The sequence below is a fragment of the Populus alba genome, chromosome 15, assembly GCF_005239225.2.
Source record: "Populus alba chromosome 15, ASM523922v2, whole genome shotgun sequence".
NCBI lineage: Eukaryota > Viridiplantae > Streptophyta > Magnoliopsida > Malpighiales > Salicaceae > Populus > Populus alba.
The window spans coordinates 12,487,384-12,503,317 of NC_133298.1; the positions used below are offsets into that span (position 1 = coordinate 12,487,384).

A 15,934-nucleotide genomic window follows, 5' to 3' on the forward strand; every position below is an offset into this window, starting at 1 on the left:
TAACCCTGGTCTAGCGGTGTCAGTGGTGATGTGAGCTCTCTTTATATATCATATTGTTTGGAACTCATTCCTTTTCATTTCTACTCGGCTTGGTTAAAATTCAATAATTTTTTTTAATATTTGTAATATTGTTAATGTAATAAAGATTATTTCATATTACACAAGCCAACTCCCCAGCTAATCACTTGGCTAAGCAACTGCAGATTTAATTTGTTGCTTGGTTGTGGGTGGTTTAAATTATATCTTCCTGGCTTTGGCTTCTCAAGATTTTGTATGGGTTCATTCGTATATTGTATTTAGTGTTTTACGAAGTATAGAATATGACTTCTTTGCTATTTTGTTGTTCCCTCTAGCTTTTTTTTAATCGGAGGAGATGGAAAATGAGAAGGATGTTGAAACCCTGCTAAAAGATGTGGCCAATTACAAGGTGCAAATGGCAGCGAAGGATTCGCCTACTCGCAGCTACTACTTGAGCTAGAGCATTTTCAGAAATCTTATGAGGAACTCTCCATGCTGTTGAAGAAATCTGAGGTTGAGAGAGACGTATACTGTGTAGATTGTAGAGAAGCTAGGACACGGATACATGAACTTGATAAACAAAATAGCAGAATGATAATTGAAAATAACAGAGTAATGAAGAAGAGATTGTATATTGCAGTGAGTGTGTTTGTACAGGATGGCTAACCATTATATAGAGACAGATTCTAACTATTCTAGGAATGTCAACTATACATTAAAATGATCCTAAGATCATGCTAGGCTGATCTAGTGCATTGATCCCGATCCACAATTTTCTCCTTAATGAGATTTATTTCCTTTTAACACTCCCTCTCAAGTTGGAGTATGAATGTCTATGACACCCAACTTGCTGAGATGTGTATGAAACACTGGCGATCTCAATGGTTTTGTGAATAAATTTGCAATTTGCTTTCCAGTTTGAACATACGCTGTCTTGACTTCTCCCCTTTGAATTCTTTCTCGAATTGTATGACAATCTAGTTCAATATGCTTTGTTCGTTCGTGATAAACTGGATTTGCGGCAATGTGTAAAGCCGCCTGATTATCAAAAAACAACTTTGTTGGTCCAGGGTGTGATACTCCCAAATCTTTCAATAAGTACCTCAACCAGGTAAGCTCACAAGCAGCTACAGCCATGGAGCGATATTCCGCCTCCGCTGATGATCTTGATACTGTTGTCTGCTTTCTACTTTTCCAAGACACAAGTGATTTTCCAAGGAAGGTGCAATATCCTGTTACAGATCGCCGTGTAATTGGACAGCTTGCCCAGTCTGCATCACAATACCCTATCAAGTGGAGCGGGCTATCTAAAGGAAATAATAACCCTTGTCCTGGTGCTGCTTTCAAGTAATGGAGGAGTCGATGAGCAGTCTTGAGATGATGTAGTTTTGGTTCCTGCATGAATTGACTGAGTGTGTTCACGGAGTACGTGATTTCTGGTCTGCTAATTGTGAGGTAGATCAATTTTCCAACTAGATGTCGGTATCTAGTAGGGTCTTTAAGTGCCGCACTCCCTGTATCTGTTAATGCTAAGTCAGGCTCCATGGGTACCTTAGCTGGCTTTGCTCCAAGTAACCCAGCTTCCTCCAATATGTCTAACGTGTATTTTCGTTGACATACTGTAATCCCTGTCTTGGATCGTGCTACCTCGATCCCAAGAAAGTATTTTAATGGTCCAAGATCTTTAATTTTGAAGCAACTATTGAGGAACGCCTTGAGATCATTAATAGCCTTTTCATCATTCCCAGTAACAACCATATCATCGATGTAAAGTAATATGATTGTAATGGAATCCCCATGAACCTGTGTAAAAAGTAAATAGTCAGCACGAGATTGTTGGAATCCAATTTCTTGGATTGCACATGAGAATCTGCGAAACCAACTACGAGATGCTTGCTTAAGTCCATAAAGTGACTTATGGAGTCGACAAACTGTATTCTCCCCCTGTCGACGATAACCAGGAGGTGGGAGCATATATACTTCTTCACTGAGCTCGCCATGTAAGAAAGCATTTTGGACATCCATCTGATGTAATGGCCAATGCCTAACAGCTGCTACTGCGAGGAGGTAGCGGACGGTGGTCATTTTGGCAACGGGGGAGAAGGTGTCTTTGTAATCGATACATTCGCGTTGTGTAAATCCCTTTGCAACAAGCCTGGCTTTGTAACGCTCGATGCTGCCATCAACTTTGTACTTGATCTTAAAAATCCATTTGCAACCGATGGGTCGTTGGCCAGGGGGTAAAGGAACAGTGGACCAAGTGTGATTTTCTTCAAGAGCTGTAATTTCAGCAGTCATGGCTGCAACCCATTGAGATCATGACGAGCCTGCTCATAAGTGGCTGGCTCAACCAAGCGAGATATATTACTTACAAAGGAACGATATAGACTAAAGAGGCCAGAGTAAGAGACATACCGGTGGAGTGGATAACGTGTACCAGACATGGATGCAGAGGAGATGTCAGGGCCAAGAACAGCAGCATGATAGGTTTGGAAGTCTTGTAGGTAAGGTGGAGGTCGATAAAGGCGGGTGGAATGGCGAGGTTCGGGGAGGGTCTGTATTGGGTCGACAATGGGGGGTTTAGTGACGTTGGTTAAGGAGGACACAGATGGATCAATGAATGTTGACGGGACGGATGACTGGGATGTCGTAACAGGAGGTTCTAATGGGACAGTGGTTATGGTGTGAGGGCGATGAGAGTAAACTTTGAGTGGGGTTGGGTGAGGAGTGGCAACCGTCGGAGGGTATGTATTATGGGAGGGGGAAGGTGGTGCAAGATTCGGTTGGGTGGAAGGCTGATTAGATAGTGTGGGTTGAGGATGGGTGGTGGTCTCAGGTAATGTGGCGAGGCTACTGGGGATAGGCAAAACTGGGTTGTCGTCTAGAGTTTCTGGTGGTAGCTTAGTGAAGGGAAATGTATGTTCATGAAAAGTGACATCTCGTGAGGTAAAAAATTTCTTGCTTTCAAGATCATACACACGATATCCTTTTTGGCCATGAGGATATCCAATGAAAATGTAACGGCGAGCACGACAATCAAGTTTATGATCAGGGGTGAGATTTGTGGCATAACATAGACAACCAAAAACCCGAAGAGTAGAGTAGTTGGGTGGAGTGTGGTTTAAAAGTTCATATGGGGATTTGTGAGAAAGAAGGGGAGTGGGTAGACGGTTGATAAGGTAACATGATGTTTGGACACTTTCCCCCCAAAATTGTAGTGGTAAATTGGCTTGAAAGCGAAGGGCTCGAGCTACATTGAGAAGATGACGGTGTTTGCGCTCAACCACTCCATTTTGTTGAGGGGTATAAGCACATGTGTGTTGGAAAATGGTACCACGTTCATCAAGAAAAGAATGTAGTGAAGTGAATTCCCCCCATTATCTAAACGTAAGATTTTGATATCCCGATTAAATTGTGTTTTTACCCAAGAGAAAAAGGACTTTATCAATGACTGGGTGTTGGATTTAAGACTCATGAGGTGTACCCAGGTGAAATGAGTAAAGTCATCAACAATAGTTAAAAAATAACGAGCCCCAGAATGTGTATGGATTTTGTGTGGTCCCCAAACATCACAATGAACTAAATCAAATGGTGCAATGGTATTTATTGAGCTTGTAGGAAAAGATAAACGAGTTTGTTTTGCTAGAGGACAAATCTCGTAGACATGCTTATTATTAAAAACAATATCAAGGAAAGATTGGGATAAATGGTGGAGGGGAGCAGCAGATGGGTGTCCGAGTCGTTGATGCCAAAGGTTTGAAGTGCAAGTGATGTGATTGATGAGGCAAGGATTTTGGGCAGGGGTGAGATAGTAAAGACCATTAAAATGCTTGCCCAGGCCAATCATCCTCCTCGTATCCACGTCCTGCACATCACAAAAATTTGGGTAAAATATCACTATACATCTCAAAGCCCGTGTCAATTTGCTTACAAATATTAAATTCACATGAAAATTAGGCACATGGAGGACTCCATCCAGAGATAAGTCTGATGATAATTGAATAGACCCTATACTGTTGATGCGTGTCTGTTCTCCATTAGGTAAACCAACAAAGTCATGAATCAATTTCTTTTTGTTGTGCGTTGGTGGTAATTGTGATACATGATCTGTTGCTCCACTGTCCACTATCCAATATAAAGTTGAATGTGTATTAAAATTATCACAATTGGGTGTAGCAATACCTGTTGCGTTTGCAAATGGTTGATTGTTACCGTTTTTCAGTAATGCCATGATTTGCTTATACTCTTCAGCTGTGAAGGTTGGGCTTTCATCAGTCGATTCCCTCTTCATCTCAATGTTGTTGATCGTTGTCTTCTTATTTCTTGGCTTCATGTTTTTTCCATGCCATTTATGGCCAATTGGAAACCCAATTAGATAATAACATTGATCAACCAAATGTCCTCTTTGCTCACAGTGAGTGCAGAACTTCCTGCTGCCAAACAAAGTCACCGTCTGTGATCCTCCCCGTCGTGCAACCTGCATCGCATGGGAGGCTGGCACGATGGAATTCCGTGCTGCTACCTCCATTTGCCTCTCTTGTTGGAGAATAAGGCCATGGGTTCGTCGTGTATCGGGTAGGGGATTCATCATCAAGATTGACCCACGGATTTGGGAATAGGGTTCGTTAAGCCCCATTAAAAATTGCATCATCTTCTCCTTCTCTTCTCTGTCAGCAAGCTTTTTCAGCATGTCGCAAGAGCAAGGGATGGGTTCCTGGTAAGACCCTAATTCATCCCAAAGCCCTTTGAGTTTTGTATAATAGGCAGATATGGAGAGGGACCCTTGACGACATTCAACAATTTCTTGTCGTATTTGGTAGATTCTGGATTCGTCTCCTTGGGAAAATCTGTCTTTGAGGTCGTTCCAAATCACGGCTGCCGTATCTGAGTAGATGACGCTAGGAGCTATCTCTGGTTGAACAGAATTGAGGATCCAGGACACCACCAGATCATTGCAGCATTGCCATAATGGGAATTTTGCACCATTTGTTGGCGGAGCTTCTATGGATCCATCGATGAGACCAAGTTTGTTTTTGGCGCTAAGGCTGCGGCGCATTGAACGACACCATTCCCTATAGTTGCGTCCATTCAAAAGTGTGCTGACCAGGGTGAGTCCTGGTGTGTCTGAATGATGTAGAGCCAAAGGATCGGGTAAGAAAATCCCTCTCTCTTCTCTGTTCTGTGATGTGAAATCTGTGGATTTGTCTAGGATTTCGGTTGTGTTGATTCCTTTGTTGGCCATGTTGTCAATACAATGGTGTTTGTGTTTTGGTTGTAGCGGAAGGTGTTAGGCTAGAGACACTAGAACCAGTGCTCTGATACCATAAACAAAATAGCAGAATGATAATTGAAAATAACAGAGTAATGAAGAAGAGATTGTATATTGTAGTGAGTGTGTTTGTACAGGATGGCTAGCCATTATATAGAGACAGATTCTAACTATTCTAGGAATGTCAACTATACATTAAAATGATCCTAAGATCATGCTAGGCTGATCTGGTGCATTGATCCTGATCCACAATTTTCTCCTTAATGAGATTTATTTCCTTTTAACACTTGAGGCCAAGGTAAAGGAGATGACTGATGAACTTTTAGAAACTGGAAAAATACGGGAGAAGCTTACTCATGGTTTGAGTGAATTGAAGGCTACAGAGGAAGAGATACTTAGCATGGAAACACAACTTGCTACTGCAAGGGAAGTGAATCTCAAGGCACTGGCAGCAACAGAGCTGATGGCAACTGCAGCAAACATGGAAAAGAAAAGATCTGAAGAACTGGTAAAGCATGTCGTTGAGCTCAATGAAGCTATTCTTGTGTTAAAGCTTGCTTCCATTGAAGCTGAAAAGGAGAAGTGCATGGTTTTATCTGATAAAGATGCTCGGTTAGAGTTGGCAATGGAAATGGCTGCTCAAGCACAAGAGCAGGTGGAAGACATGAAAAAGCGATTGGAAATAATTCAAGAATTGGAAAATCAGCTGCTAGCCAAATCTATACTTGTTGATTCGCTACAGGCGGAACTCAATCAAGCATCTGAACTAGTTAGTTCATCTAATAAAACTGTTTCGGATGCTGTAAAAGATTTGAATCAGCTAAAAGCGGATTTGATAGTCAAGGAAAGAGATAATTCCGATCAAACATTTTACTTTGGGGCATTGGAAACTGAATTGAATCAGTTAAAAGCAGAACTAAAGAATGAAAATGAAGAGGCAAGCCATTTGAGTCGTAACGTGGAAATCCTCATGGATGAGCTACAGGAAGTAAGAACCAAAATATATGAAATTAAAGAAAGAGAGAAAGAAGCAGAGATTGAGAAATTAAAGAAAGAGAGAAAGAAGCACAGATTGAGGTTGCAGGCTAAAATCTGAGCTTCATAAAGGAAGGTCTGAACTTTCAGCAGCTGAAGCAAGAACTGGGAGTGTAAAATTCGGATTATATCTTGCCGTTCAGCAGCTAGCAGTGGAAGCTGAAGCAGCAGAAAGGAAAAATCAAAGATTAAAAGGATTATATAAGGTAACTGAGGAATCCGAAGACTTTGGGCTCATGCACACTGATCAATATCAAAAGTACTCATGTCAAGACGTAGAAGCTTTTCAGAAAAATGAGTCAAACGCAGAATCTGCGAAGAGAAGAAATGAAAATGATGGAAATATAACAATTTCACTTGAAGAATACGAGTCCTTGATCAGGAAAGCTGAGAAGGCCGGTGAATTCTTAAGAAGAGAATCTTCCAATATGTCCATCACATCTGAAAATAAGTACGAATCACAACTTCTAAAGAAAGAGCTGGAGATTGCAATTGTGAAAAATAGGGAGTTGAGGACTAGGTTAGAACAGGCTGTTACAAGAGCTGAAGCCGCTGAAAAAGCTAAAACAACACTCGAAGATCAACAGAAGAGGCGTCAAGAACAAAAGCAGAGGATAAAGGCAGCTATAGTGAGGCTTCGCGAGGAATCCACATCAAGAGAGTTCAGTTCTTCGACATATGAGAGTGCACCCAAAGAACACCAGCCACTGGGTAAGGTTCTTAACATGAAATTCTAGTCCTGGTAAGACATTTTGTGCAACTAAATTTCAGAACGTATCATTGAACGTTGAACACCGTTTCCAGAATGTACAGAGTAAGCGATTGATCGATCCTCTTACATTATGTCTTGCTATAGCAGCATCTCTTGTTATTTTAACTAAGTTGTTTCATTACATTCTTAAACGCAAGCCACTATAGATTGTATATATCATCTGTCCTCCATGTTAAATTGATCGTCAATAGATGCAAATGTTCTCAACGCAGCTTGTCTCCCACAATTTCAACAACAATTCCTTGAAATCATGACACTTCCAATCAATGCTTATGAGTATTTTTCTCTTTATAACAACAACCTAAATCTAGAGTAAAGAGAGCACGAGGGCAAACAAGAGAGCAAAAATTTGAATGAAGTCCCTTCAGTTTTCAACAGTGAAGCCCCTTCAAGGCTAGGGATGCAAAATTAGAGAGGAGGCTATTTTTTCTGTTTTCTATTATTCACTCTATTTTTTCCCCTCTCTTTCTTTGGATTTTCTCACTTTGTATTCTTCTCTCTCTCTCTCTCTCTCTCTCTTCCTACACGCTATCTTTTTTTCCTTCAAAAATTTATTTTTTTTCTTTTTTTTTTCCTCCCCCTCGTCACTTTTTTTCTTTTTTTTCTTCCTACAATTTCTCATTGATGTTTTTATGATTTTCTTAGATTTGTTTTATTTTGAAAATTCAACAACATACATATAATAACCATAAAGGTTGAAACTTATGAAATAGCCAAATATTAGCTAAATTATATCAAAAAAGCATTTTTAAAACTATTTTAAAAACTTTGATCGAACGGGGTCAAAATCAACACACCCCACATGAATAGATTGTTATTTATTTACTTGATTAAACAAAAGTATTTAAATATTTATGAAAAAATATCTTATTGTTGGTAATTATTCAAATAAAAGTGAAGGTATTAATTAAAGATATTAAATGACTTTATTAGTTAAATTTATATGATTCTCCTCCTACCTTGTTGGTGGGTTTTCTCGAGAATATCCTTGTAAGCAGTAGTGTTTTCCACGTCTTGAGTTGATGAAGGAGTCATTAATTCTATACCCAGACTTTGGCTAATCCAGCTGGGCATCGTGCACACAAGAGTCGATGAGCCCCTCTATGCCTTGGAAAAGAAATAATATATTTTAGTGAATAAGTGTGTGAATAACGTGTGCCCTTTTTATGAAAACATTTTCCATGAATATTTTACCGTAAAACAAACGAAATCTAATTTTATTCCTTTCATAACAGCCCTTGCAAAAATGTTATCCTCCTTTACGAAATCTATTTCTTCAGTCCACGGCACTTCCTTTTGAAAGATGTTTTTTATTCAATTCCTTAAGCACGGCGATGATGCAAATAACTTGTAAAAGAAACACAGCGATGAAATTGAAAACCCTTGTTTATTTGGATTGATTTCGTCATGTATAAATATATCAAGGGTCCCAAAAATTTGATGACACAAAGGTTGACAATTAGAGCCCTCATTCTGACTTTGCTGTTCTTGAGGGAAGATGACAGGGAACTTCAGAGACAGACAATCCCACGGGTGATGGATTAGTAGTTTCCCTTGCCGTAAAGCTTGATCCTAAGACATGATGGATTGATGACATTTGTTGTTGTTATATGCCTCTATGTTGCTCGACATTTGAGCTCATGATAGGGATTCTCTTTGTAGAAGGAGACTAAAAAAAAACATCGTTTTCGAAGATAGCTACAACCCTGGGGTAAAATCCTTAACGTCCTCTTTTAGGTGGCATTTGGTGTTATTTGTCGGGAGTTTCCTCGAAGATCCTGCTGAAAAAACATGAGGAACACTTCATTGGAATGATTATTTTAATATGGAATCCAAAGAGAGGTTATTGTTTGTGTATTTTTAAATTTTTTTTTACTAATGTTTATGATTGATGTATTCTAGTTAAGGATACGAATTATGAAGTGTCTAATAAAAATTTATTTAAATCATTATCAACTAAATGGATATCTCTATCAATATGATTGATAAATGTTCATTTATACATAAAGTAATAAACAATTTCTTATTTTTACAATATGCATATTTGCCTGGCCTACCGATTAGTGCTTCACATGGTGATGCTTGTTTTTTTTTTTTTTTTAAAAAAAAAAAAAAAAACCACAAACAAAATGATAGATGCATTGTTTAATGAAACGGGTTGGAGAGACATTTATAAAAAAGAACAAAAAACTCGCATACTCTACTCTTATTATGATGTTTTTTTGCTAATATTATAATAATAATTGTGCTATGTTAGCAAATATTTTGGGTATTAGCAATCAAGGGGCTGATGTCCTTGAAATGAAGATTATCCCTATTATATATTGAGGGATTTGTGCATGATGATATTGTGATAATGCATACTGATAAACATGATTTTGCATTGGGTGCAAAAATTAAAAGTCAAGTCTTGATGTTAAAACCTAGATTGTTACTTAGAATCATAGCAAATAATATATTGTCCAAAAAAAGCATTTCGATAAGGTTATTTTTATGAACTTGTGCCGTATTGATTGTATGATTAGGAGAAAGTCTTTTTAAGTTACCTTACATAATGATGAAAAACTTAATTACGTAAAACAATAAAAAACAAAAGTCTTTTTCTTATGGTTAATGTCTATCTATAATCTTTGAATATTTTAAAAACCAAGTTTACAATTTTCTTGTGTCACTAAAAAAAAATAGAGAGAGAGAGGAGGGAGGGAATCATAAAAACAAGAAGAAAGAAAGAGATAGAAAGTCATTGGTTGACTACATTCCAGTTATAAATAAATAAAAAATCATTCTTTGTGTTATTGAGTTCCGTTTCATTAAAAAAGTTCTATTGAAATATTTTTTACCCCTTATTGAAAAAGTAAATATGGGTTAAGAAAAAAAAAAATTTAATTTTATTTTGTATTTTTGAATACTTTAGGTATGTTTTTGGGATAAAAAATTAGTTTATTGAAGTTTTAAGGTCATTGGTTCAATCTTTTAGACGTTTTATGTTAAAATAAGTTAGAAAATAGATTTTTAGGTTTAAAAAATCACTAATTGATTTTCCTATTAACTCTCGGGTGGTTGGAATTTAGAAATTCAAATGGCATATCATATGCTTAAAATAAAGTAGAGAAAATAACATGTTATCACCTGTTAACATAAAAAATGATATTTAACGAGCATTAATCTCCTCTTAACATAAAAAAAATATATAGGCCTAGCACATAATCCTAACGTCCTTTTTTATGAGTGAAGTGAGCTTGGCTTGTTTTATTTTTTTTGTCTTTTCTTTGAATTTTTATTTAAGTTATTATAATAGATTTATTCTAGATTTTTTTTATTGAATATCTTTTAATTTTTACTCTTTCTTTATAATTAGATCATTGCTCTTTTTTATTATATTCAAAAATAATCTTTTGTACAATCTTTTATATATATTTTTTAAAAATTATTTAATCTCATTTATGCACATGTTTATATTTAATTATTGTTCAATTAAATAAAAATAATAATTTTAAAAAATAAAATTGTTGGATCTTATTGGGTAATATGTTTGGTAGATTATCCCTAACCCTTGATACCCAAAATCGGTCTAAATGTCCAAGATTGATGCCCATAATTATATGTGATGACTATTTTTTAGTGGTTGAATCAATTAAAGTTTTTTTTCCAGTCTTATTCGTCTGATTTTCATTAAGATAACTTGAAATATATACGAGGCATATTAATCGGTAGCAGCTTGATTTGTCTAGAACTCCAAGGATTGATTTTTTTTTTTTTTTATCTGGGGATTTTATTTTTAAAATTTCTTTGACTTCATCAAATCACTGTAAAAACATATAAATTTATTTGCAATTAACATATAAAAGTAACCCAAAATTATCAATAATAAAATAATAAAAAAAAAAAAAACTGAATTGCCGGAGGAAGTACGTTTCTAGAATCACCAACCAGGAACCGTGGCTTACCAAACCCGTACGTGTGTATATGTGTGTGCGCGTGTGTGTTATATTCTAAAGCCATATATGATCACACATATAGACGTATAATGGTTCTCACGACCCATCAATCATTTTCAATGTCAATTTTTCCTTGTTCAAACTTCAAACTTGTACTGAAAGGGGAAAAACTTTGGTTTTATTTTTATTTTTTATTTTTATTTTTAACATGACAAGTATAATTTCTTTGAGCAAGTCTGAGTCAAAGTGCGGCCAAAACGCATGAACGGGTCAACACGGGCGGCTAACCGGCCCTTACTTGCTTCAAGCCTTTTCCACCCACCATACAAAACACACACGTAAAGTCTGTAAGAGAATATTATTAATCAAATTTGACTGAGGCTAGTGCTAAACTGTCAATCTCCCTATTAATTCCTCTTTTTACATGTTTCTTGAGGGATATGACCACCCTCAAATCAGTTTTCTTATGAACCAATGCTAAATCTTTTTTAGAATAATATGACATTTACAATAACCTGAGAAAATTTAATATATTTTTCTTTCAGATGTTGAGCCATAGTCAATGAAGGGAGCAAATTTCTTTCATAGTCACTGGGTCAACTTGCTATATTCTATAGTGCAATGGCTATTTTCATTATTATAGATTACAAAACATTATACATAAAACTATGCGAAGCATTTCTTCCATGTTTGGTTTGGTCTACCTGCAGTCTGCAGGCCCTGCGATTCAACCATTTTCTTACGAGCAGTGTTTTTCTTATATGGAGTTGTGAGGAGGCTGAAGATATAAAGACGAAAAGGAAGAAGACAGTAGCAAGTCTGATCATGAAAGAAGACGAAACTGATCATTTATGGCGGATTGTATTATTCATGTTCTTAATCTTGATTACAGGTACGTACTAATCTTTTTTGGCTTAGATTCTTTCTTTTCTTGTTCTGATTCCTAGGATTAGATATGATCATGGTATTGCTTTATTCTTGTATGGTTGCTTTGATCGATAGTATAAGCCTTGAGCATGGCACGAGAACAAGCACAACTCCCTAACTTCATTAATTACAAATAATTTACCTGTTCATGTTTATTATCCTTCCATGGTGTCCAAAAATATTTTCTGAATCCTATATCCAAGGAATTGAGATGCCGATGACCTGACTAGAATGTTCTGTTTCTGCTAATTAATTGCAGGTTCAGTAGTAGTGTCTGGAGATTCGCTTGACACGGATAGACAAGTCCTTCTTGACTTGAAATCATTCCTCGAGGAACGAAACCACGTAAACAGAGGACAGTACTCTCAGTGGAACCCGCAGAGCTCAAATCCCTGCAACTGGTCTGGAATCCTATGCACACTTGATGGCTCAAGAGTTAGAGGCATTAACTTAGCTGCCAACAACATCTCTGGAGATTTGTATGGCAACTTCTCGTCCCTGACGGCCCTCACTTACCTCGATCTTTCTCGAAACACTTTCAGCGGTGCTGTTCCTGGTGACTTGAGCAACTGTCAGAATCTTGTTTATCTTAACCTCTCACATAACATCCTTGAGGGTGAGCTCAACCTGACTGGCTTGACCAAATTGGAGGCTCTTGATTTGTCTACGAATAGGATTTTTGGTGGAATTCAGTTCACCTTTCCGGGAATTTGTAACAACTTGATTGTGGCAAATGTCTCAGCGAATAATTTCAGTGGTGGGATAGATAATTTCTTTGATGGCTGCTTGAAGTTGCAGTATCTTGATTTAAGCTCCAACTTTTTCAGTGGGGCAATATGGAAAGGTTTTTCAAGGCTGAAGGAGTTTTCTGTGTCTGAGAATTATCTCAGCGGAGAAGTTTCGGAGTCATTCTTTGCTGAGAATAATTGTAGCCTGCAAGTGTTGGACTTATCAGGAAACAATTTCACTGGTAAGGTACCAGGCGAGGTATCAAATTGCAGGAATTTGGCTATTTTGAATCTGTGGGGAAACCATTTCACTGGACAAATTCCACCTGAGATAGGTTTGATTTCAAGTCTTGAAAGTTTGTTCTTGGGTAACAACACATTTTCTCCGACAATACCAGAGTCTCTTTTGAACTTAGGTAACTTGGCCTTTTTGGATTTGAGCAGAAATCATTTTGGGGGTGACATACAGCAGATATTTGGGAGATTCACACAGCTGAAGTTTCTGGTGTTACACGGGAATTCATATGTCGACGGCATAAATTCTTCAGGCATTCTCAAACTACCTAATCTAGTTGGATTAGATCTGAGCAACAACAGCTTCACGGGTCCATTACCTGTTGAAATCTCTGAAATGCACAACTTGAAGTTCTTGATCCTAGCGTACAATCAATTTAACAGCAATATACCACAAGAATATGGAAATTTTCAAGGCTTGCAAGCTCTTGATCTCTCCTTCAACAACCTAATTGGAAAAATACCTTCTTCTCTTGGAAAGTTGAGGTCACTCTTGTGGTTAATGCTCGCAAACAACACGTTGTCAGGTGAAATTCCGGCTGAATTGGGAAGCTGCACTAGTTTGTTGTGGTTGAACCTTGCTAACAACCAGCTCTCTGGGAGTATCCCGCGTGAATTGATGAAGGTAGGAATGGACCCCTCGCAAACATTTGAATCAAACCGGCAGGATGGAGGCATCATCGCTAGCTCACGTGAGTGTTTGACAATGAAGAGGTGGATTCCTGCAGATTATCCACCATTCAGTTTTGTATATACAATTCTAAATCGGAAGACCTGCATGAGCATATGGGATAGGTTGCTTAAAGGGGTTGGCCTTTTCCCGGTATGTGCAGCTGGATCAACTGTCCGTACACTTCAAATCTCAGGTTATCTTCAACTGAGCGGCAACCAGCTTTCTGGAGAGGTCCCTGGAGATGTTGGTAAGATGCATAATTTCAGTATGATACATTTGGGTTTCAATAACTTGAGCGGTACGCTCCCTCCGCAGATTGGACAGTTGCCACTGGTAGTCTTAAACCTCACCAAAAATACCTTCTCCGGTGAAATTCCAAATGAAATTGGGAACGCCAAATGCATAAAGAATCTTGATTTATCTTATAACAACTTCTCTGGCACGTTTCCTGTAAGCTTGAACAACTTGAATGAGCTTAGCGAGTTTAACATCTCTTACAATCCTTTAATTTCTGGTACAATCCCAACACCTGGGCAGTTGGCAACATTTGAGAAAGATTCCTACCTTGGCGATCCACTCCTGAAACTTCCAAGCTTTATCATCAATTCCTCGGGTTCCCCGCCAAATCAATATCCAAAAATCGAGAAGAAAGAGCACAAAAAGTGGGTTGCAGTTCTGGTGCTGTTAACAATGACTATGGCATTCTTAATTTGCGGACTTGCTTCACTTATAGTTTGCATGCTGGTGAAAAGTCCAGCAGAGTCACCAGGATACCTCTTAGAAGATACCAAACACCTCCGGCGTGACTTTGCATCAAGTTCAGGCAGTTCATCTCCATGGTCGTCAGATACAATTAAGGTCATACGTTTGGACAGAACAGCATTCACTCATGCTGACATCTTGAAGGCAACAGGCAATTTTTCAGAAAGCAGAATCCTTGGGAAGGGAGGTTTTGGAACAGTGTACAGAGGATTATTGCCTGATGGAAGACAAGTGGCAGTTAAGAAGCTACAGAGAGAAGGAATAGAAGGTGAAAAGGAATTTCGAGCTGAAATGGAAGTTTTAACTGGAAATGGCTTCGGATGGCCTCATCCAAACCTAGTGACACTTTATGGGTGGTGCCTTGATGGTACAGAGAGAATATTGGTGTACGAGTACATGGAGGGTGGAAGCTTGGAGGATCTTATATCAGATAGGACGAGGCTAACATGGAGGAGGCGTATTGACATAGCAATCGATGTGGCACGCGCCTTGGTATTTCTTCACCATGAGTGCTACCCTGCGATTGTGCACCGTGATGTCAAGGCTAGCAATGTCCTGCTAGATAAAGATGGCAAGGCAAGTGTCACTGACTTCGGTCTTGCTAGATTTGTTGATGTCGGGGATAGCCATGTGAGCACAATGGTGGCCGGCACCGTTGGGTATGTTGCGCCGGAATACGGACAAACTTTCCACGCGACTACCAAAGGCGATGTGTACAGTTTTGGGGTACTGTCAATGGAACTGGCAACAGGGAGGCGAGCTGTGGATGGAGGAGAAGAGTGCCTATTGGAATGGGCTAGAAGGGTGATGGGATACGGCAGACATGGATTAAGTAGAGCTAGGATACCGGTAGTGCTTCTGGGCTCGGGGTTGGCTGAGGGAGCGGAGGAGATGTGTGAGCTCCTAAGGATTGGGATAGGATGCACGGCGGAGGCACCACAAAGTAGACCAAACATGAAGGAGGTGCTAGCTATGCTAATAAAACTATAATGCTGCAGGCCTGGCCGTGGGGGGATTAGATGACGACCATGAGTGGTTTAGTTGCCCTTGTAAGATGTCCATATACAAATCTAGCTACGCTACTCTAACAACATCACAGGAAAACACACTACACAGATTCTTATTGTACACCAAAACATTCGTCATTTTGTTAAGAGTTGAAAATTCACTCATGAGCAATGCTCTGAACCACAACTTCTACTTTCCTCCAACTTCTTTCGGGATATTTTCCATTTCTCTTCGTATATTTGGAACAGCTGCTCTTCAAACATTGTAAGAAAAACTTGAAATCAAACCAAACCAATGACTTTTCCTCTGTGTCGAAGAATATATATATATATAGTTAGTTAGAGGGTGTTCGGTGTAGGAGATTTCAAATTCCACCCATCTAGATATCTTGAATACCTTTTTTGCTATAAAAAAAAATGTTAAATATAAAAATATTAATTTTCTTACATCACATTACCCCCAACCCACGAATGTTATTTTAAATAGACAAACAATATCTTTACTTTTACC

General features: G+C 38.3%; 3 protein-coding genes across 3 annotated transcripts; 2 read left to right on the forward strand and 1 right to left on the reverse strand.

Annotated features, from left to right (window-relative positions):
- Positions 1-2,312: 2,312 nt before the first annotated feature.
- LOC140954615 (uncharacterized) lies at positions 2,313-5,260 on the reverse strand. The gene is made up of 2 exons (XM_073404810.1): positions 4,201-5,260; positions 2,313-3,268 (listed from the first exon to the last, which is right to left on the reverse strand). Exons 1-2 carry the CDS (start codon positions 5,258-5,260, stop codon positions 2,313-2,315), a joined length of 2,016 nt encoding a protein of 671 aa, XP_073260911.1.
- LOC118033430 (uncharacterized) lies at positions 3,954-6,383 on the forward strand. The gene is made up of 2 exons (XM_035038415.2): positions 3,954-4,735; positions 4,839-6,383. Exon 2 carries the CDS (start codon positions 5,595-5,597, stop codon positions 6,381-6,383), a length of 789 nt encoding a protein of 262 aa, XP_034894306.1. The 5' UTR covers positions 3,954-4,735; positions 4,839-5,594.
- A 5,034-nt stretch (positions 6,384-11,417) lies between these two features.
- LOC118033349 (probable LRR receptor-like serine/threonine-protein kinase At1g74360) lies at positions 11,418-15,731 on the forward strand. The gene is made up of 2 exons (XM_035038297.2): positions 11,418-11,924; positions 12,219-15,731. Exons 1-2 carry the CDS (start codon positions 11,654-11,656, stop codon positions 15,404-15,406), a joined length of 3,459 nt encoding a protein of 1,152 aa, XP_034894188.1. The 5' UTR covers positions 11,418-11,653; the 3' UTR covers positions 15,407-15,731.
- The last annotated feature ends 203 nt before the right edge of the window (positions 15,732-15,934 follow it).